At 40.7% G+C, this 23,957-nt stretch overlaps 1 protein-coding gene across 5 annotated transcripts; it reads left to right on the plus strand.

Annotated features, from left to right (window-relative positions):
- Positions 1–1,901: 1,901 nt before the first annotated feature.
- Positions 1,902–23,935, plus strand: LOC139449650 (SPRY domain-containing protein 3-like). 5 transcript variants are annotated; one of them, XM_071231130.1, is made up of 18 exons: positions 1,902–1,976; positions 3,667–3,753; positions 4,691–4,776; positions 5,028–5,148; positions 6,066–6,186; positions 6,384–6,503; positions 6,960–7,042; positions 7,745–7,830; positions 8,352–8,472; positions 9,677–9,797; positions 10,468–10,590; positions 16,558–16,658; positions 16,956–17,053; positions 17,975–18,095; positions 18,846–18,966; positions 19,898–20,041; positions 20,196–20,272; positions 20,519–20,535. In XM_071231130.1, the coding sequence occupies exons 2-17, from the start codon at positions 3,680–3,682 to the stop codon at positions 20,241–20,243; spliced, it is 1,689 nt and encodes a 562-aa protein (XP_071087231.1). In that variant the 5' UTR covers positions 1,902–1,976; positions 3,667–3,679; the 3' UTR covers positions 20,244–20,272; positions 20,519–20,535. The 5 variants fall into 5 exon arrangements, with proteins under 5 accessions (XP_071087231.1, XP_071087232.1, XP_071087229.1 ...); XM_071231131.1 differs by lacking the exons at positions 20,196–20,272; positions 20,519–20,535 and adding an exon at positions 23,866–23,935; XM_071231128.1 differs by lacking the exon at positions 20,196–20,272 and having other exon boundaries at positions 20,519–22,082.
- Positions 23,936–23,957: the final 22 nt, after the last annotated feature.

Below are 23,957 nucleotides of genomic sequence, written 5' to 3' on the forward strand. Positions count from 1 at the left end.
TTATGTATCCTACGGAGTTGGCCTCCACCCTGGCTGCCTGTGGGCGGGGTAGTGTCTGTAACATACTCCTATAGCTATGTAGCAGTGCATGCCGGATCGTCTCCCCATTGTTCTCGGTGCCTTAGGTTTGGTACCTCTCAAACTGATGACTGACATTGGGAGAGTACCCGGGTTGCTACCAGGAATACAGCCCGTCTGACAATCTGGGTAATGCAGAACGCTGCAGTGTTGGGGGGTCTTCACATTCTCCGAAATATTCTCAGTGGGTTTGACAAGGCAACGCTTCCTGGGAGAAGTCCCATTCGCTGTCTCGGCTGCGTGTAGAGGGGGCAACAAGGGCCCTGAGCTGATGATGAGCCTAACCAGCCTGACTGTGCCAAGGTCACCCAAACCCTCTTTGCTGCTTTTTTTTATTTTAATCCGTAAATGATAATAATAATAATAATAATAATAATAATAATAATAAGTGTATTACCGTCTTCGCTATGCTTGTTGTTTTGACACAGATGTCTCTACAAACCCGTTCTCTCTTCATAAATCTGCCATATTCTTCGCAAAATAGCAACGTCGACGCCATCTTGGTCGATTGAAAGACCTTAAGATTGGTCCGGACCAATGGTTTCGATTGTAGCTTACAACAATCTCAGCCTTCAATCGCTTTGTGCAAGTGGATGGCGATTGTAGCCGATGCCTGAGATCGCGATCTTAAGGATTTACTATATTTGTAGCGCCTAAGATCGCTTTGAGCAAGTGTTTAATCTGTGTCTTATGTGTATGCAGGCATGTGATTTCTGTTTTCTGAATTCTGCGGGCGAGTGATCTGCTCTTTGGTCAGCGGTGAGTGAGGTAAACGCCACTTTGAACAGTATTTCGGTTAAATCACGGCGTGTGAGACTAGTGTGGGAGGAAAGACCGAAGTGATGCAGGTCTTAGGAAAATGTGAGCGTATCCAGCCCCACCGATGACACCCGTCACAAATACATGCAAAGGCCAGTCAACTGTTCACCAAACAAAAACATTATGGTACAAACACAGTGATGCCAGCCCTCACTACTGCCGAGCACAAAAGACATTTTGTCAACCAAAGACATGGACGTGTATCAATAATATGTTCCAATTCCTTCAGGCAATGCATGTCAAACATTCGCCAAAGTTATTAGTAAGAACGTTTAGACGCTCAAATAGGCATACATTATAACACATCACCCTTCCAATCATTGATAATCCTTCTAATTATAAAAATAAAGAGCTATGAAATCAGAAGCTCTAACATAGTTTAGCATTATATATTTTAATGGGCATGTTGGGTTTCCTTTTCATAATTGGGTCATATTTGCTCGGATTACCGATCACAAAATTTGAAAATTCAAAAAACGTAATCTTCATGTAATATGTCAGTAACAAACGTTATGAATACATGTGCGATGATTACATACAGTTTACCTGTAAAGTGTTGAGTTAACCTTGACTTTGTATCTTATAAAATATGTTACGTAACTCCGTTGAATATGGGCCTATGGCTTTTCATACAATAAAGAAATGAAATTGAAAATTGATATTATAGTAAGGAAGCGGAACATGTATTAGTGTATTCTGACATTATTCTAGATCACAACAGGTCCTCAGCTTCTGCTAACAGCCACCTTATTTGCGGATCAGGTACAACTTTCAAGATTCAAGATGCAATTAATTCTTATACAACAAACCTTTTAACAGTTCTACATCAGCCATTGTATACAAATAAAAAATACATGCATACACAGTCGAGATAACAAATGCAAATTAATATCTTATAACCCCCAAGAACTGGGAATCGATCGCAATGTCATTCGTCACCACATGCTTGGACACTTTGTCAGCGACCCTGCTAGAGTTGCGTCCCTTGAAATGTATACCGCATACTTAATACACGACAACATTCAAAGCACAGCCTATGGTCAAGTCGAAACATTAGCGACGGTAATTGACGTAAGAAGGTAAGGAAAGCCGACGAACATTGAACGTCTGTCCACAATTCAATTAAATAGTCTCGCTTATGAAATCTTGATGTATTTAGAAATATTTCACGCATTCCAACGTTTACCAAAATCAGGTGTCAAGAAAATACTTGCATGCATGATATTGACATTGACAAACTATACGAGTAGTGTGAAAAGAGTAATTGAATTAGATACCTGTACATAAAGCCAATCGGTTGGTGTCATAATATTTTATGTGACACCGTGAAAGATGTACCGTGTTTCTCATGGAGTGGTCATGAAAACAGAAAGAAATAGCGTGCATTCGAAAGAATAACAAACGATGTCGCGCAATGAAAACGTTTATATAGGGGAAAATAGACATGGGTAGAACGAAAGAGTGGCGTCACAAGAAAAATATATATTTCTATAACGCGGTTGTGAAATAGGCCACAATCATTCCTCACATGTGAATACTTCCTTGTTCTAAAAATAGGAAGGAAAGCTGAGTCGCGTCGCTGATATACTGTCAGAACACTGCAGCTGATATGATTCTGTAATGACTTTGGCAGCTACAACAAACACTCGGCTTTCCGGGGAAAGGGTGTATTCTCTCATTACATGCTAATACACTCAGTCAAGTGCAGTCGGCAGCCATGTGGTCTGCTAGCGCACAACACACACACTTCCGGCGCTGTTACACATGCGCACTCATTTATCTAGAGACATCGTATGGATAAAGCGAGTGACTGGTTATATGATACTAAAACGCTACAGATTCGTAATGTTTACTCCAACAGAAGACTTAGATGGAGTGTTGTGATATATAACAGATACCTTTCAATGATATGAGGCATGTCGCATAGAGCCAACATAGAGACGGACATATCACAGCGGTTGTAATAACACAGACCCGTATTACACCCCCTTGCCGGGCTAATGATTATGGCTTGTCAATGGATTTTCAATGGGCGATCCATATCAGCCGGGGATAAGACATTAGAGTTACGTCCCTTAATGTGTCGTCTGAACGACTGCTCGACTGCCGTGTCTTCTCAAACAAGGCGAAAATGTATTCACCTTCACTTGCAAATAGAAAGTCTTACATGTTGTGATGTATAATATAAAGGTTAGTATAAGGAACGAGGGTTTCTTACACCGAATAATCTCCATTTCATCATATTTTCAGCAAAGTTGTGATATTTGTTCATACCCTAAAACTATACAGTTTTGAATCAGGCGTTAGATTTTATAACGGGGTCGTGCTATAGGCGTATGGTAACGTGTTCTAAATACAGCTCGGGCTCTCGAGGAAAACCACGTCATGTTATACTGTCATTAATACACTGTCGCCGACATGTCTCGGAATATATACATGTACACTGAACCTGGAGGCTTTGCTGGGGTGTATTGCTGTACAATAAAACCAGAATATGTAAGCCGCTTCTCTTTCGAGGTTTATCTTTTAACATATATGATTACATATTGCATACATAGCATTTACGAATGTGACAACAACAGATGAATTTCCATATCGTAATCAAGCGAAATTACTTCATTTATGTAAGTATATTGTGTGTGTGTCTCTACTTTTGGTCGCCTCCACAACTGAAGTGTATTTTTGCGCTTCATTAAAACAGTAAATTTTTATTTCATCTTCACATTGGTATTTATTATCTGACAAGGATATGTATTGTTGCCCTTCAAGCTCTGTTGACAAAATGGCCGCACACATTGCCTATCACAGCCTGCACTGCCGAGAGATGACAGTCGACCAACAGACGGGAGAACTGAGGTATGTAACAACAAAGTTATCTGTTATAACCCTCTTTGTGAACGAGTGTGGTTTTACATCACATCAGGGGAAACTTGAAAAGGAATTCACATATTGTACCCATGTAGGGTTAGACCTCTGGTCTCCGGTGCGACGAACAAACACGGAAGCGATTCGGACTACCCACCCCACACACCCATACCCACCCCTCACCCCGCTTTTTCCTTTAGCAACCAATTCCACACACGTTTTGTAACTTGACATGCAGTGATCTGGACTTTGTCTTGTTACTGTGCATATATTTTACTCATGAGTCACTTGAATGGAGTTCTATACATTGTGAGTCAGTCATGTATAGCAGCGATGTGTTCGTGATCAGATCGGCCATTCTTTCTCATGGTATTATCATTATTCATATTCATATCATTATTATTATTATTATTATTATTATTATTATTATTATTAGGTACAGATTTAAAAAATGCAACAAAGAGGGTTTGGGTGATCCTGGCTCAGTCAGGCTGGTTAGGCTCATCATCGGCTCAGGGCCCTTGCCCCCTCTACACGCAGCCCAGACAGCGAATGGGACTTCTCCCAGGAAGCGCTGCCTAGTCAAACCCACCCAGACGTTTTCGGAGAATGTGAAGACTCCCCAACACTGCAGCCTTCTGCATTACCCAGATTGTCAGAAGGGCTGTATTCCTGGTAGCAAACCCGGGTACTCTCCCAATATCAGGCAACAGATTGGGAGGTACCAAACCTACGGCACCGAGAACAATTGGGAGTCGGACAACTTGGTACTTGGGATGCAAGCGTGACATTTCGAATGAGAGGTCTGCATATTTGCCCTGTTTTTTCCTGAATCTTGTCAATCACATTAGTGTCAAAAGGGAGAGAAAATTCAATAATATAAATAATTTCATTGGATTTATCAAATGTTTTATTATTATTATTACAGATACGAAACTGCTTCACCAGACATACCAGTGGCTCAGTTTATTGGACCGAAGCCGTTGTCACCAGCGAGTAACAGGTTTTCAATAGGTATTATAAAATAATGGTAATACTACCATCTGTATAAGACAGAATGCATCATAGTGTATTGGGGTGACACGCAAATAGATATCCCTTGGTGACCAAAATTGGATATGTAATTATTGATCACAACTTTGTATTGTTACAGGTTTTAATTTGTAATAACATGGATGAGTTAACAACAAACAAATATAAGGCACACATAACAACTTGGTCTACTTAATAACCTCCAATTACTACTGCTGTGTATTCCTCTTCAGAGATCGCCAATCCCGGCATGCACTGCTACATAGCTATAGGAGTGTGTAACAGACACTACCCCGCCCACAGGCAGCCAGGGTGGGAGGCCAACTCCGTGGGGTACCACGCAGACGACGGAGGGTGAGGAAATAACATAACATGTATAAGAACTAAACTGGGTACGACTAACGGCACACTTATGTCCTCACATGTGTATGGCCGTCGTCAAGACATGTTAACAGTATCACATTGTTTAGGGTGTAAAGTACACATTCCGTAACACGTTGATGCGATGCCATAGACATAGAAGCCTCATAACCAGAAGACAAACGTCTCTTGCAGGAGGTAGGAGTGACCCATGGCCAGTCGGTTAAAGTGTCATGAATTTGTGTGCAGGCTTACAATTCTAAGTCCGACGATCGTGGGTTGGAATCCCAGATTCGCACTATTCATGATTCTTAACTGTTTTCAAATATTTTACTCGTATTCGATGCCTCGTAGGAAAACATCTGACAAACCCTGAATTTGGAGGTTATGTTAGGTGAACCTGTAGCTGGTTTCAAATCTAATGTCAGCTTTCCGACACTAAGCTTTCAAGTTTCAAGCGCAGTTTCTGTCCAGCAATAGAATGCCCACACAAAGCACATACGACAATACACCCTTTGTTACCTAACGCTCAGAAACAACAAGGTATTAGTTCACCAAATTCGGAACTACCCATTTGAGTTCGTTACAGCTTCAGCGAGATACAACTATCAGGCATGACGCTCCGGATGTTTGGCTCGTATTGCCAATACTTTCGAGGCTTCAACGCTGCTTGATTGCCCCGAAAGCTCAACTGACGTGACACCATGCGGTGGCTTTCTCAGAAAGGTATTGAATTGGTAAAATGTCTGCTTTTAACGTGACTGGATCTGTCCGAACCAGAACCTGCACGCGGTTTTAACAAAAGTGGTAAATCACTGTATTAGCGCACCTCCCACGGGAAACTGACGCACCATGGTATCGAACAGAGACAGTTGAAATTATATTGTTGAATGGCGTGCTCTTGTCGCCAGGATCTATGTGGCTACTGGGTTTCCTCGGCACACGTATGGAAGAGTCAGTGTTGGAGAAGTAATGGCCTGTTCACTGAACATGTCCAAAAACACTGCCACATTTTACAGAAACGAAAAAGCGGTAAGTGACCTAAAATTTCAGATTCTACTCCGATGTCATTAGCCAGAAGGTTATATTTAATTTGCATGTTGCTTTTAGTTTATACTTACTACACGATAATTTATGTTACATTTTTTAAACATAAACATATGCACCCACTATGAAAGCCATGTAGCCATATTTTAATTATTTCGATCATGAATCTGTTGACATTTCAGATCTACACGTCTCCTCCTCTGGCCGCCCCTCCCGGGGGGTTCTACCCCGTTGTTGGCCTCCACTCACACGGCGAGAGGGTCACCCTCCTGGAAGTAGGACCGTGGACGCCAGATGTCAAGGTAATTGTTCACATACATAATTGTTTATTGTGTTATTGTTAATGTTTCTTTATTTTTATGAACACGGGTCGTTAAGCATGTTGAATGCTGGATGCAATCCAGGTCCAATCGTTTCAACTGTTATCCATGACATGTGTGTCTATGCAATTGATATGTGTATCATATAATTCACGTTGATACAAATCATTAAATGTTGGAACGACTTGAATCGAACATACTTGTACTGCCATTTTAGGCTGAAGCTACTAGTCTCTGTTAACAGCTTTAAGGATGAAATGAAATATGCCGTTTTGGTCATTCAATCCATTATCTATGTCGCATACGATGACATGTTTATGAATGATCCGATTGTAACGAGTGACCTGAGTTACTTAAAACTACGTCAGTGTGTGTCATGTGACAAAAATGCAGTTCAGTGTTATCAAAATGTCGAACTTTCCTGATTTAACGTGACAGACACCTCTGCGATCAGACGACGTGACCTACCATTCCTTGTTCTGCCGAGAAGCAAGGGTGTCACATTCATCAGGGACAGTGAGGTGGGTGTGGTCGCTGACATAGTAAACTGAATTGGAGTCTACGTTGCTGTCTGGTTAATGACAAACTGTTGTTCAAAATGACTGGAAACACAGAAATCTTGTCTGTGAAGTTGTTTGGCTCACAATTGTGAGAGTTAACAAAGAAAGAGAATCATTGATAACTATAGTATTTTACATTGTCGATAAACGTTATGTCTTTATCACATTTCCGAGTTTTATTGAGTATTTAATGCTCGCAAATTTTAAACCGACGGCGTTAAGGCCTTACAAGACAAAATGCATGGCGTCTTCTGTGTGAACATGAAGTTTCAGCAGTGCTTGTCACAAGATACAACTGTATCGTATATACTAGTGTCTGTCTAAAACTCTGTGTCTCTTGAGGCGGTGGGGTAGCCTAGTGGTTAAAGCGTTCGCTCATCACGCCGAAGACCCGGGTTCGATTTCCCATATGGGGGCAATATTTGAAGCCCATATCCGGTGTCCCCCGCCTAGATATTGCAGGAATATTGCTAAAAGCGGCGTAAAATCATATTTGCTCATTCACCCTATGTCTATTGAGCGAATTCATTCTCATGTTTAGATACAACATATATTTGGCCTATGGTAATAACAAAACGATGAATGTTGAATACATTTTTTATATGACACGAGTCATATGATACATATGTATGTTATGTGTAGTCATCGATGTCGTTATTCCAGCTACGACTCCATGTCGCCCGACATCCCTGTTGGTCAGTTTGTGTCCGAGTGTCCACTCTCACCTGTCTGCAACAAGTTCTCCTTTGGTAAAGAAACAATATCCAACTATGTTGCTACCAATTTGGTACTATGTGACCATGAACACATTTACTACTGATTATGCCATGAAATACCCGTCTTTCACGACCGAGAATGAGACAAGCACGAACAGTATTGCACGTGCACAAGCGACGCGCGCTGTCACAAGCCATGTGCTCTGGTGACCTTCACCTCATCATGGGATGACGTCACCGGAGGTTAAGAATGATTTCCGTAACTTATCGTAAAACTGTATCTCACTGTTATGCCAATTTAGGTTAATATAATTCCTTCTGTCATGTTTACTACCAAACATGCACTGAAGCTAATAAACAAAATCATGGGAAGAACACCAGTACTGTGTTTAATATTTTAATGGAAAATTAGAAAATCTGAAACTGGGTCGAAAAATACGTGATACACCAAACACGAAGAATATATTAATATATACTATGTAAAAGAAGAACATTTGCAGTTGATGACATTATCATTATTACATTTGTATCAGAAATATTTCGTATTTATACAGAAATCGTCAACCAAGGACAAATGTGCTACATATCTATCGGAGTGTGTCACCGCCGTTACCCCGGCAACAGACAACCAGGATGCCTGCCCAACTCGATAGCATATCATGCGGACGACGGCGGGTACTGTAATGTCAACACCTTTTGCAGCAGCATTTCTATTTTGTTATCTAGACAATAATATAATCAGCTAGATCCTTACAACATAGATTTAGGAAGTAACTTGGATTTAACTCCACTGTATTTTAGTTACATCACGGCGTTCAAATTAATGAGGAAATCCCAAAGTAGCACAGTTCGTACATTCGTGTATACACATGTAGTAGAAGTGTTTCTCTTCCATGGTAAGAGGGGCGGTCGGGTAGCCTCGTGGTTAAAGCCTTCGCTTGCCACGGCGAAGACCCCCGACATTGGTACAATGTCCGAAGACCCATTTCTGGTGACCCCTGCCGTGATATTGCTGGAATATTGCTAAAGACGACGTAAAATCAAACTCACTCACTCACTCACTCACTCACTCACTCACTCACTCCATGGTAAGACCACCAAGGAAGTGAGCAGTATTCCAGTTTTAGCATGTCTTGTCCGCTTGATATTGATGCAGGTCTAACACGTTTACTTTTTCTGGGACCCGTGAAAATCCAGGTTAGAATAGGTCTTCAGCAACCCATGCTTGCAGTAAAAGGTGACTATGCTTGTTATAAGAAGTGACGGGATCGGGTGGTCAGGCTCGCTGACATGGTTGATGCATGTCATCATATCCCATTGCGTGGATCGATGCTCATGATGTCAATCACTGGATTGTCTGGTCCAGATTCGATTATGCACAGACCGCTGTCATATAGCTGGAGTATTGCTGAGTATCGTTAAACAAAAAAAACAAAAAAACTTTTTTCTGGGACCCCTGAAGATCCGGGTTAGAATACGTCTTCAGCAACTTATGCTTGCCGTAAAAGATGACTATGCTTGTTATAAGAGTGGTGTTGATTCGACAAAAAGAAAAGAAAATGTATGCCTACATATACAATGTTTTGAATAACTTGCATACATAACAAAAAAAAACATTTCCCTACATTTAACATACAGTGGGTTTCAATCAGGGAATATCGGTATATCAAACAACTGTGAGGCATTATCGGACATGGATAGATAAAGACCTATAACGTCAGAGTATGTAGAGGCAACGAATCTGGTTTTGAATGTTAATAACGTGGAATATATACTTCAAGTGTATCATTGATTTCCCCTAAAATATGACGACTTGTTCAAGAGAAGATTATGTACAAATGAAAACACAATTATGCATTCATATTCTCCCTGTTTCTAGAATATACCATGGCAATGGTCAGCCATCACGTCACGCTTCCAGAGCCCGAGTCGGAGACACCATGTCGTGTGAGGTGGACTTCCAAGCGAAGATTGTTATATTCAGCCTTAACGATGTTGTAGTGAGTTGATCTAATACATCGATGTCCCCAGTTTAGATTTGTATATTTGATGATACGAGACATGTTGTATCTGTGTAGTGTGTACTGTTCATGTGTATGCGGGTGTACGACCAATGTGAATTTTGTCTACAGAAGTACTGTTTCTGTTTGCTTGGCCTGTGTGTAATTAAACTGTGACTTATATGTATGTAGGCATGTGATTTCTGTTTGTGAATTCTGGGGACGAGTGATCTGCTCTTTCGTCCGCAGGCGTATGATTTGCATCTGCAGGCATCTTATATGTGTCTGCAAATGTGCAACCCATGTCTGCTGTGTCTGCCGGTTTATAAGATCTCTGTCTGCAGGCGTGCCATCTGTGGGCGTGTGATCTCTGTTTTCTGGCGTGCCATCTGTGTCTGTGGGCGTGTGATCTCTGTTTACAGGCTAGTCATCTGTGTCTGAGGGCGGGACATCAGTGTGTGTGCCACCTGTGTGTGCTCTCTGCAGACATGTCTGCTGGGTATACGTGTGTAAAGGCTGCTGTACCTGCATGTGAATCTGTTTCTGCTGTGTAAGTGTGCCTGCGGGTGTATGATATGTGTCTGTGCGCGCATGATCTGAGTCTGCTGTGAAATGTATGTATCTGCTTCTTAGCTAGGACCTGTATCTGGTGTGTCTGCTGTGTCTGCAGGTGTACAGGAGCCCCGCCCTCAGGCTCCCTCCAGGAGGGTTCCACGCTGCAATCGGGCTCCACTCCCACGGGGAGTCAGTCTGTCTACTGGAGATGGAGCCATGGAGATCTGCTACAAACCAGGTACTGTCTTCACGCTTTACAAAAAAATTCTATAAACATCGATGTCTAAGAACACGGTATGTATGCTGTAGACGGGGCCTGACCATGGTAGACGGTGGTTGCACATAACGCTGGGTGTCAAAGTAATTATATTTGCTGTTTCTGTGGATATACTGAGACTGAAGGGTGGCTTGTGCTACTGATCTGCTTTAATCAAACGCTCTGTTAAAACTAAAAAAAATAATCGTCATAACGACACCGAATACAAAAGTGATGTGAGTGCATACTAGTTGTCACGTGCCGCGTGGCCAAAATGTCGTTTCGTCGCATTGTCACACTATGGTTGACTTTCACACTTTCTGCTTTGTTTTCCCCGTGCGAAAATGCGACAACACGACAATATCTCTTCTAGGATTCTATAAAAAAGATACTACGGTCAGGTCATAACACTCGTTTGCACTTGTAACACACAAGATTAATTTCATTGATGTGCATGTATGATGATTTGGAGAACAATTTCCAAATAGGCAGCATATTTTAGTTTATTTCCTTACTTTAAATAAGGAGTTACGTTTTAGAAAGGGCCCGGTATGAGCAATCTATGTTTATCTTATGAGGCTACTAAATAGATCGTATGGTCAGGTTCATTGGGTGTCATCGTAGCCGACGGCGCTGGATGTTGTTCATTATATCAATCACTAGTTTGTCTTGTCCATACTCCGAATATTTACTGGCCACAGTCATATAGCTGAAATATTGCTTAGCGTTACCTTAAACTACATTATAATGTCTGTTAAGCCTGATAATAGGCAACATTTGGTGCTGATTATCAGTACCATTATTCGGTGTGCCGGGATGCTACACTCAATCAACACAACGGTGTTTTGAGGTAATAATATTAATCATCAAGTGCATTACATGTATGAAATTTGAAATTTGTAACAGGAAATAATTTTGTCTCAGACTGGAAGTCGTGAAAACCTGATTGCTGGTCCCCAAACAATTGGAAAGCCAACGTGTACACATGCCCATTGAAGCAGCGACCCACAACCTCAGCCTCGTCACACAATCCTCCCTATATTGTCCGTTACGAATTGATAACATATTTCGTTTTCATTTACATATGTATAGCTTCAACCGTCAACAATTTGTCAAATACATATTTTTTTATTGAAGACAAATACAGTTTCAGCTACACTGGAGATGGTGATGATGATGATGTCCCCGTGGCTCTCCTACTCTCCAAGCGCCCCATGACCCCAGATGTCAATACGTTCTCTATTGGTAAGTGCTTCCTTTATATAATGTAGTCTCCGGACTAGCAGATGTTTAGCTCACCTGGCCCAGATCTGAGATATTGATGTCGAGAATCGCTTCAGTTATGATTTTTGTTCTGGTCCCGTTGTATCAAACTGTAATGATACATCAACGCGACCTAGTACCTCCATTAACTAACGTGCCATTAAATTCGGTTGTACATTCTTACATTCCCGATTTATTAACATATGGAGGTTTTGGGGAACCTTTAACCTGTCACTATAATCCTGTACAAGTGCTTGTGCAGATATATAGGTGAACACCCTAACTTATTGACACGATAGTGGAAATATTAGACAATATATTACACACACAGTTAATGCTAGAATACGTACGGCGTTGTACAACCCACCTTAAAGCTGCGGCGTACCTTTAACTAATAAAACAACGAATTGAATCAATTAAAGACCGTCCTTCCTTTCAGTACCCAAAGGATACCAGCGAAGTTATTCGACACATGCTAATTACTTTAGTCGTGTTTGTGATAAATTGATTAAAAAGGAATACGGAAGAGAAGTCGAACCAGTAAGACACGAATAGTATATGTGAAATGGTATTTTCTCTATTACAAAATGTCGCCTCCAGGTCAACGGTGTTCTGCGGATTGAAACCTTCTCCACAAATTAAAATAGTTGGATTTGGAACCAAATATGTTTGAATTGTTACCTTGTTTCGTTTTGTCGCTGTGTGTACATCTGACTACACTTCTTAACGTTATGACAGACCGACGGTCAACAACGTCTGACCGTGGCCGTGACGTCTCATAGACAAGGGTTAGAGTAGCTTCCCTTTGACAAAGGGCAGTTACTCTAGCGGACAGACCGATGGATTGCCGCGAAAGGCAAATTAAAACAATAATTTGTTTTTTTGCGTATATGTTCCTTCGCCACTGCATAAGAAACAGATTTCAGTTGGAACTATATTGGCTACTGTCACTGTCCGACTGACACATCACTTACCATATGACGTAATATATATTAATACGCGCATTCCAGGAAAACTCGCAATGTTTCGGTAATGTATGTGAGAGAGGGAAAGCAATTTTAAAGCACAGAATTAAAGAATGACATTATATGATAAAGAGGTTATCACGCTTGTGTGTTTGGGGATGGTAAATATCCTGAATTAGGAATAAACACTATGTATTTAGCTCGCCAAGGCTCGCTAAATACAATGTTTATTCCTAATGCAGGATATTTACCATCCCCAAACACACTCGCGTGATAACCTCTATGTATCAACAAACTAATTGATAACTTCCCGCTGTACGGTTCTTAAGATCCTCACAGAAAACGCCTTTCGATCACGCAGAATAATATCTGAATTCTGAGATCCTTTTTTCTCATTGTATCCTTTCAGAAATCCTAAATGAAGGAAGAGAATGCTATATCGCAGTTGGACTGTGCCCACAACACTACCCCGCCGAGGGACTTCCTGGCTGGGGCAGACACTCCATTGGCTACCATGCTGATGATGGAGGGTGAGTTTATAATAGTGTTGTTGATTGTGTTGAAGGTGCCCTTGTCACTATATGAAAACGTAATTGCTGACTAACGTTGTGAAAGTGATGTCTCATGGTTGATAAATGTTCGATGTCACAGGAGAGGTCTTCATTGGTAGATGATGAAGGTTATTTATATCCAACGTCAACGTCTAAGATCTCGATTATTCGGCGAAACAGATCATCTGGTCGTAAAAGGCAAAATAGCGGTGTACACTATATGGTGATCACCTGACAATCAATGATGATACCAGATGTACGCGAAAGATGTAGATGTTCGCGTGTTCTGTCCTACCGGTAGCACCAGGCATTCACACAAGGCGTTCATTTATCACCCAGAAGCCTTTGGTTTCATTCATTACATGGGTACTTGGAAATGAAGTTAACACATTCTTTGACGGATAAATTCAAGTATGTACTATTGGGCCGCAGATTCGTGATATACGATAGGTCATGAAATACACATGCACTGCAATACACCGCACCGACTATGAAGTCTCTTATACTAAGTATTTTATTTTCAAAGTTTCGTTTTCAGTCCCATAGAAAATGTGCGACTCACATTCCGGCCAATCAAATTACAATATGTTTGTTGTTGTGTATTTCAGTGTGTTCGTAGCGTCAGGCCATCCGGTAAAGGTTGTCCCTGCAGCTCGACAAGGTGCTACCATGACATGTCAGTTCAACTTCTCAACCAATACGGCAACATTTCTTCTCAATGGAGAAAAGGTAGCTTATCAACAACTTGAATGCACCTACCGCATACCGTGACATCTTGATATTGTGTATGTCTTAAACAAATCTTGATATCAGTTTTATTTGTACTCACATACACATGATCGACGAATCTGGCATCGTGAATATTGGCAACCAGGTTCTTGTCTTTATATCACATGAACATAAGTCAAGTATATACCTACTCATGACGAAGGGCGGCGAGTTAGCATCGTGGATACATTAAAGCGTTCACTCGTCACACCGAAGACTCGGGTACATGATCATAATGGTGTGTGGTCCATTTCTGGTGTCCACCGCCGTAATATTGCCGAAGGCGTCTCAAAGTATATCGATACCCGGAATTCGTTTTTCATTTACAATGCCTGTCACGCATCTTTCCAAATTGAACACGCATGAAGATTAGAGGTAGAATATGTCTTCAGCAAACCATGCTTACCGTAAAAGGCTTCTATGCTTGTCGTAAGAGGTGACTAACGGGATTGGGTGGTCAGCCTCGCTAACTTGGTTGAAACATGTCATCGATCCCAATCGCGTGGATCGAGGCTCATGATACCAATCACTGGATTGTCTGGTCCAGGCCCGATTATTTACAGACCGCCGTCATATAATAGGAATATTGCTGGGTGCTGCGTAAAACAACAAATGAACCAACCAATCCAAATTGAAAGTTGACCCAGAAGTTAGTTCGCACAATTCTGAACTGTGAAATCAGTAGATGACCACACAAGATAAATAAATAATCACCAAATTATAATCAAACGCAGTCAAATAGGTGGCATCAACAATGCGTAATAGACCCTATGAAAAATTCAAAGAACACACAAATCTCTGGCATGTGTCAGAGCCGAAAGTCTTGACACAGACACGTTCTTGAATCCGGAAACAGTCTCGGAAGCTGTCAGGAAGACGATATTTTCAGATAGGTATCTGACCCGCACTGAGACACGAGTCATGTTGTAGAATGTCTCGAATCACAGTCGTCTCGATGCCCAAAACTGTGACAAACACTTTGAATGATGTAGCTGTCCAGTTCATTGATACACAATCAAGGGATGTGACTCTGACTCATACAGCTGTACAGACTGGCAAGTAGATAGTTTACGAGCGTTTCATCTGCTGCCACTGACCATCACTGACAGTAAAACCAGAAGCTCTACTGCCACAAAACAATTGATAGCTATAGTTATATTAGTATTCTGGATTCACTTACTTTAGATGTCACATGATACTACTGAGAAGTGTCTTAAAAAGGTTTCAAACCTGCAGTATTGTGTAGTATCGCTTCAACATTGATTATATCTGCTTCAAAATCTAGTTGTGATTGAAAGTATTTTTCTCACAGGTGTATGAGTCTCAACCTCTCACAGTGCCCCCTGGCGGTTTCTACGCAGCTGTAGGGCTTAACTCACAAGGGGAGATAATAAGGCTGTGTGAAACTGAGCCTTGGCGAGGGAGTGAAGCACTGCCGTGTCTTGAACCAGAAGTGGTAGGTGTTTGAATAGTCCCTTATCTCGGTTCGTAGATCTCGTGTCAAGGTAAAACTCCATGTATGATTATTTATAATTTTTATTTTGACACAAGCTATTCTGAATTTAATTATGAAACTTATCAAAAATGAGAATTATTTCTTTTCTGACAGGGTAGAAGCTACACTAATGTTTGTCACAACATTTCTCAGGAAAGATAAATGATGCGATATGTATACGCATGCTTCACGTGATCAAATGTTGACCTCTCACCGGACAGGAGGCTGTTGACAATGTTTACTTTATCTTCATAATCACTGTCTGTCTTAACACTCGACAATATCTCTTCTAGGATTCTATAAAAAAAGATACTACGGTCAGGTCATAACACTCATTTGCACTTGTAACACACAAGATAAATTTCACTGATGTGCATATATGATGATTTGGAGAACAATTTCCAAATAGACAGCATATTTTAGTTTATTTCCTTACTTTAAATAAGAAGATTACGTTTTCGAAAGGGTCCTGCATGAGCAATCTATGTTTATCTTATGAGGCTAATAAATAGGTCATATGGTAGGTTCATTGGGTGTCATCGTAGCCGACGGCGCTGGATGTTGTTCATTATATCATCACTAGTTTGTCTTGTCCATACTCCGAATATTTACTGGCCACAGTCATATAGCTGAAATATTGCTTAGTGTTACGTTAAACTACATTATAATGTCTGTTAAGCCTGATAATAGGCAACACTTGGTGCTGATAGGCCGTTGCGGCCTTTTACGAATGCAATGATAAATGCAATTATTGTGTGTGCGTTTTACAAATCACACACATATTTCAGTGTTCTTTAGATTCGTGTACGTACTTTTGGATTCGTTTTTTTTAAATATTGACCCATGTTCGCATAAATTTCATTGATAATCCGAGTTGGAAATGCTTGCTGATCCCAAGTGTTTGCAGGTGTCACGTATTCAAGTTGAAGAATTAAGAGCAGTTCAAGAGCAGTACCATTATTCGGTGTGCCGGGATGCTACACTCAATCAACACAACGGTGTTTTGAGGTAATAATATTAATCATCAAGTGCATTACATGTATAAAATTTAAAATTTGTACCAGAAAATAATTTTATCTCAGACTGGAAGTCGTGAAAACGTGTACCGCTGGTCCCCAAACAATTGGAGAGCCAACGTGTACACATGCCCATTGAAGCAGCGAACCACAACCTCAGCCTCGTCACACAATCCTCCCTATATTGTCCGTTACGAATTGATAATATCTTTTGTTTTCATTTAAATATGTATAGCTTCAACCGTCAACAATTAGTCACATACATATTTTTTATTGAAGACAAATACAGTTTCAGCTACACTGGAGATGGTGATGATGATGATGTCCCCGTGGCTCTCCTACTCTCCAAGCGCCCCATGACCCCAGATGTCAATACGTTCTCTATCGGTAAGTGCTTCCGTTATATAATGAAGTATCCGGACTAGCAGATGTTTAGCTCACCTGGCCCAGATCTGAGATATTGATGTCGAGAATCGCTTCAGTTATGATTTTTGTTCTGGACCCGTTGTATCAAACTGTAATGATACATCAACGCGACCTAGTACCTCCATTAACTAACGTGCCATTAAATTCGGTTGTACATTCTTACATTCCCGATTTATTAACATAATGGGGGTTTTGGGGAACTTTTAACCTGTCACTATAATCCTGTACAAGTGCTTGTGCAGATATATAGGTGAACACCCTAACTTAGTGACACGATAGTGGAAATATTAGACAATATATTACACACACAGTTAATGCTAGAATACGTACGGCGTTGTACAACCCACCTTAAAGCTGCGGCGTACCTTTAACTAATAAAACAACGAATTGAATCAATTAAAGACCGTCGTTCTTTTCAGTACTCAACGGATACTAGGGAAACCATCAGTTATTCGACACATGCTAATTACTTTAGTCGTGTTTCTGATAAATTGATTAATAAGGAATACGAAAGAGAAGTCGAACCAGTAAGACACGAATAATATATGTGAAATGGTATTTTCTCTATTACAAAATGTCGCCTAGAGGTCAACGGTGTTCCATGATTTCAATGACAGGCTGTGGAACACAGGTGCGATTATTACCCATGTGGTTCGTAGTTAACTGTACATGTACTACCTCTGTAATAAATATTGATAAGCATGTACAAGTATATATAATACTGATAGGTTGTTTTAATTGTCCACATAAACATTATGTATCAACAAACTAAGTGATAACTTCCCGCTGTACGTTTCTTAAGATCCTCACAGAAAAGGCATATCGATCACGCAGAATAATACCTGAATTCTGAGATCCTTTTTTCTCATTGTATCCTTTCAGAAATCCTAAATGAAGGAAGAGAATGCTATATCGCAGTTGGGCTGTGCCCACAACACTACCCCGCTGAGCGACTTCCTGGCTGGGGCAGACACTCCATCGGCTACCATGCTGATGATGGAGGGTGAGTTTATAATAGTGTTGATGATTGTGTTGAAGGTGCCCTTGTCACTATATGAAAACGTAATTGCTGACTAACGTTGTGAAAGTGATGTCTCATGGTTGATAAATGTTCGATTTCACTAGAGAGGTCTTCATTGGTAGATGATGAAGGTTGTTTTTATCAAACGTCAACGTCTAAGATCTCGATTATTCGGCGAAACAGATCATCTGGTCGTAAAAGGCAAAATAGCGGTGTACATTATATGATGATCACCTGAAAATCAATGATGATACCAGATGTACGCGAAAGATGTAGATGTTCACGTGTTCTGCCCTACCGGTAGCACCAGTCATTCACACAAGGCGTTCATTTATCACCCAGAAGCCTTTGGTTTCATTCATTACATGGGTACTTGGAAATGAAGTTAACACATTCTTTGACATCACGGTAATATTGCTAATACCGGCGTGAAACCATATTCACTCAATACCATCAACATTCTTCGCCTTCCATCGGGATTCGGGTAAATTCAAGTATGTACTATTGGGTGGCTGATTCGTTATATACGATAAGTCATGAAATACACATGCACTGCAATACACAGCACCGATTATCAAGTCTCTTATACTAAGTATTTTTATTTTCAAAGTTTCGTTTTCAGTCCCATAGAAAATGTGCGACTCACATTCCGGCCAATCAAATTACAACACTGTCGATGTAATACACTGGATATTCCAGGATATGTACGAACATGTTTGTTGTGTATTTCAGTGTGTTCGTAGCGTCAGGTCATCCGGTAAAGGTTGTCCCTGCAGCTCGACAAGGTGCTACCATGACATGTCAGTTCAACTTCTCAACCAATACAGCAACATTTCTTCTCAATGGAGAAAAGGTAGCTTATCAACAACTTGAATGCACCTACCGCATACCGTGACATCTTGATATTGTGTATATCTTGAATATATCTTGATATTAGTTTTATTTGTACTCACATACACATGATCGACGAATCTGGCATCGTGAATATTGGCAACCAGGTTCTTGTCTTTATTACATGAACATAAGTCAAGTATATACCTACTCATGACGAAGGGCAGCGAGTTAACATCGTGGATACATTAAAGGGTTTACTCGTCACATCGAAGATTCGGGTACATGAGAATAATGTTTGAAGTCCATTTCTGGTGTCCACCGCCTTAATATTGCTGGAATATGGCTGGAACATTGCTGAAGGCGGCTCAAAGTATATCGATACCCGGAATTCGTTTTTCATATATAATGCCTGTCACGCATCTTTCCAAGTCGAGAACCCGTGAAGATCAGGGGTAGAATAGATCTTCAGCAACCCATGCCTGCCGCTAAAGGCGACTGTGCTTCTCGAAAGAGGCGACTAACGGGATTTGGAAGTCAGGCTCGCTGAAGCATGTCATTGATCCCAATTGCGTGGATCAATGCTCATGATATCAATCACTGGATTGTCTTGTCCAGATTCGGTTATTTACAGACCGCCCTCATATAGCTGGAATATTGCTGAGTGCGGGGTAAAAAACAAATCAACCTGGCATGTGTAACAGTTGAAAGTCTTGACATAGACACGTTCTTGAATCCGGAAACAATCTCGGAAGCTGGCAGACGATATTTTCAGATAGGTATCTCACCCGCACTGGACACATACATGAGACTCGAGTCATGTCGTAGAATGTATCGAATCACAGTCGTCTCGATGTGAAAAACTGTGACAAACTTTTCGAATGATGTAGCTGTTCAACATTGATTATATCTGCTTCAAAATCTAGTTGTGATTGAAAGTATTTTTCTCACAGGTGTATGAGTCTCAACCTCTCACAGTGCCCCCTGGCGGTTTCTACGCAGCTGTAGGGCTTAACTCACAAGGGGAGATAATTAGGCTGTGTGATACTGAGCCTTGGCGAGGGAGTGAAGCACTGCCGTGTCTTGAACCAGAAGTGGTAGGTGTTTGAATAGTCCCTTATCTCGGTTCGTAGATCTCGTGTCAAGGTAAAACTCCATGTATGATTATGTATAATTTATATGTTTGATACAAGCTATTCTGTATTTATTTATGAAACTTATTAAAAATGAGAATTATTTCTTTTCTGACAGGGTAGAAGCTACACTAATGTTTGTCACAACATTTCTCAGGAAAGATAAATGATGCGATTACGTCTTAAAATGTTAATGTGAGCAAATCTATTCTTACCTAACGAGAATATAACTGATCAGTTTTTTTCCTGGAACATTACCTAATAATAATGAAGCACTTTGTTCAAAATAACTTGTGTGTTTATACATGTAGAAAGGACGATGTGGTAGATTGTATCTATACGCATGCTTCTCGTGATCAAATGTTGACCTCTCACCGGACAGGAGGCTGTTGACAATGTTTACTTTATCTTTATAATCACTGTCTGTTTGTCTACTTCCAGACGCCGGACGCCCAGAGTATGCCCGAGTGCACTGTGTGCGTGGACAGAGCGGTCACCCACTTCCTGATTCCCTGTGGTCACACCTTCTGTTCTGAGTGTATGGAAGAGTGGTCAGCTGTCCGGAAGACCTGTCCAACATGCCGGACTCCTTACAAAGAAATGAAGCCTTTGTTTTTTGGATAAATACATGTCATTTAAGAGCAAGCTACTAGGGAGGAGTTCGGATCCTCAGATCATGAACACCTCTTCATTTCCTGAAATGAAACCTTTGTATTTCAGATGATAATGTCACTGACTAGCAAGCAGCCAGCGAGAAGCCAGAAACAATAAGACCAGGGAATCAATATCCCAGTTCCTTAAATATTCCCACTGGGGTGATCGATGTCTTGCGATAAATCTCCCCTGTTAACATGATCTGTGTTATTTAGTTGTACCTTTGTCAACTTTCGTTTGTTGTTTAACGCCACAATCAGCAATAATCCATCCACATGACTGTGGTCTGTAAATAATGGAACCTGAACCAGACAATCCAGTGATTGACATCATGATCCACGCAATTGGGATACGATGTATATATCACGTAGGTGAAGGTTAGGCGTGTAAGTTGACAACATATGTTATTGCCATCAATATTGAAATGTTTGTTTGTTTGTTTGTTTTTAACGTCGCACTCTGCGATATTCAAGCTACATGTATATGACAGTGGTCTGTAGATAATCGAGTTTGGACCAAACAATCCAGTGACTGACATCATGTGCATCGATCCACGCACTTGGATGCGATGACGTGATTTAACCAAGTCAGCGAACCTGACCACCCGATCCCGTTAGTCGCCTTTTTCGACAACCACGGAATCGTCACGGGACCCTTGTCTTTTTCAATCGGATGTTGTAAATATAGGCTGAGTATCCCCATACATCAAATGTTAATCCAGACATGTGTTAACCTGTTCGATCCACTGATGAACGGAATATATTCTACAGTCGAAAAAACAAAAACCGCGGTCGCCGTTTCCGTCAGATCTAGTCAGAGAAACTAAAGTCTTTAGCAGTCACGTACAAGTTCAATTAGCCATATACTGTAATCTTTTAGTTTGGAGAATCGGCGTTTTTCACTTCTAATGGTCATATTTCTGTTCTTTTGCAAGTCAATACTATAGGTTTGCAAATAAGATAAATGTCAAGTTGTCAATCCTTTAAATGCTTTGCCCGGTCATTTTTATATTTCGTATTTCGACATGAGGCATTTCATGTGCTCCCAGAAGGGCACTTATGATTGTCTCAGTCTTCATATCTGTTATCATCTTGCTTCTAAGTGAATGCGAAACATGGTGCTGACAAAGACTCATAATCAGAACGAGTCTGGCCTTCTAACCCACGATAGTCGGATCCCGACAGAAGTAAGCGGCACTCGTGCCATCTAGATGTATGACGCCAGGCTGTTATTAAAGGAATTCACTAATTATTATGTCATCATATTGTATATTTCCTGGTGATTATTGCTATAAAGTTTGCGTCAAGCATGCTATAAATATGAATAAATACATATTATTATATACATTGTATATTGTAGTGTGGCTTTGTTTTGAATTTGATATTACTGATTAAACATGTATTTTTGTTATCGTTTTAATGCATGCACACAGTTACGATAATTTTGATGAGCAAGACGGTGGTTTGAGTTCCCGATTTTGTTATATGTATTCTATTGTCGCATTATCTCACGATCATCTTCAATACATATCCGACCGCCTCCGTGGTCTAGTGGTAGAGCGTCCGTCTGGAGTGAGGAAGGTCCGGGGTTCGGTCCCAGGCCGCGTCATACCAAAATACGTTAAAAGATGGTACTTGTTGTTATCCTGTCTGGCGCTCAGCTCGGAGTCAGTATACTGTGTTTGAGTGGGGTATTTATGTTAAACTGCGGCATGGTATCTCAGTGAGCTAGCACTATAAATCGGCATCAGTCCGGACTAGTACAAACAGCCACACACACGTACATGTACGTCGCTATATAAGTGCAATAATTTTGGACGCGACGTTAAAACCCATTTCACCTCACCTCAAAACATATCCCACGCAGTGCAAAGAAACATACAGTGATAATAAAGAATCATGATGGGGCAAGTATGAGATCCAATCAATCAATTTTATTCGGGAATTGTAGGTCACCAGCCCTCGTTCACGATACATGCGACAACATACCTTGAATTAATGTAATGATTCGAACATGTGAAAGGTGTGTACACGTACTGACACACTGATATAATGATACCTATGATGTGACCTAAACACATACAGTTTGCCAGGCGCTTTGGCATCAATGTATTCAGTGGTTGAACAGCACGTGTCCAATACCTCGCTATACTGAGTTTTACATGTAGAACAATGAGTGTTTAAGAAAACTTGCACACATCTTGTCATATGTGTTCATAGTCATTTGAATTCTCTTTTACTTCATTACCTGCATCATAAATGCAAATTTGGAGGCCAAATGATACCGTAACGTTTATTTCAAACGTAGCATACGTTATATGAGTCTCTGATTACACGTTCATTTTCTGACATGCATTCATGTGGGAAATACTGTGATGTCATCGTGTGATAACAATGAGTGTTTTAAAAAGCAAGTTGTCGGAGACAAGGTGCACAGACGCAGCCCTTGATTGAGAGTTGCCCTGTTACCTGAATTTAAAAAAGGAAATTAATTTGTTGTTTAATGCCGCACTCAGCAATATTCCAGCTTTATTACGGCACTCTGTACATAATCTGGATTCTGTGCCAGACAATTCAGTGATTGACATCATGAGCACTCAACAATGTCACAGTGACTGACCACCCGATCCATTTAGAGTCTCCCACGAGTATAGCTTGCTGAGCACCTTTATGCCAAGCAGGAATCCCCACGACTGTGCATGACAGTGGAGATGATAGTAAAAGATGAATCACTACAGTGAGGAGATCTTTCTAAATAAATCAGTGGCTGAGTATTCGACTTTGAGAGAACTATATGATTTTGATGTTGTCGACACTAGCATCGACACTGGACCAGACAATCAAGTGATTGACATCATGTGCATCGATCCACGAAATTGGGATACGATGTACATATCACACAGGTCAAGATTAGTTGAAAACATCTTTTATTGCCATTAAAAATTAAGCAAATTTATGAATAATTTGTTAAGTGTTGAATCAATTTCTTTTCATACAGTCCCTTCAATGTAACTAAAAAATAACACATATACTTAATGTTCCGATTTACATTTTGGATAGGTAAGATCTACTTCAAGACAACGTGTCCTTATTGTTTCTTCAATGTTCGATAAAAACATACCTTATTTAACATAGATACACCAATAACGAATATCTTCGTGGAATTCGATCTCAACAATACTACAATGGCATCGGCAAAAGGCGGTTTTTCAGTGGTACTGGACGAG

Source organism: Haliotis cracherodii, unplaced genomic scaffold, assembly GCF_022045235.1.
Source record: "Haliotis cracherodii isolate W230 unplaced genomic scaffold, xgHalCrac1.p SCAF_8, whole genome shotgun sequence".
In the NCBI taxonomy this organism is placed as follows: Eukaryota; Metazoa; Mollusca; class Gastropoda; order Lepetellida; family Haliotidae; genus Haliotis; species Haliotis cracherodii.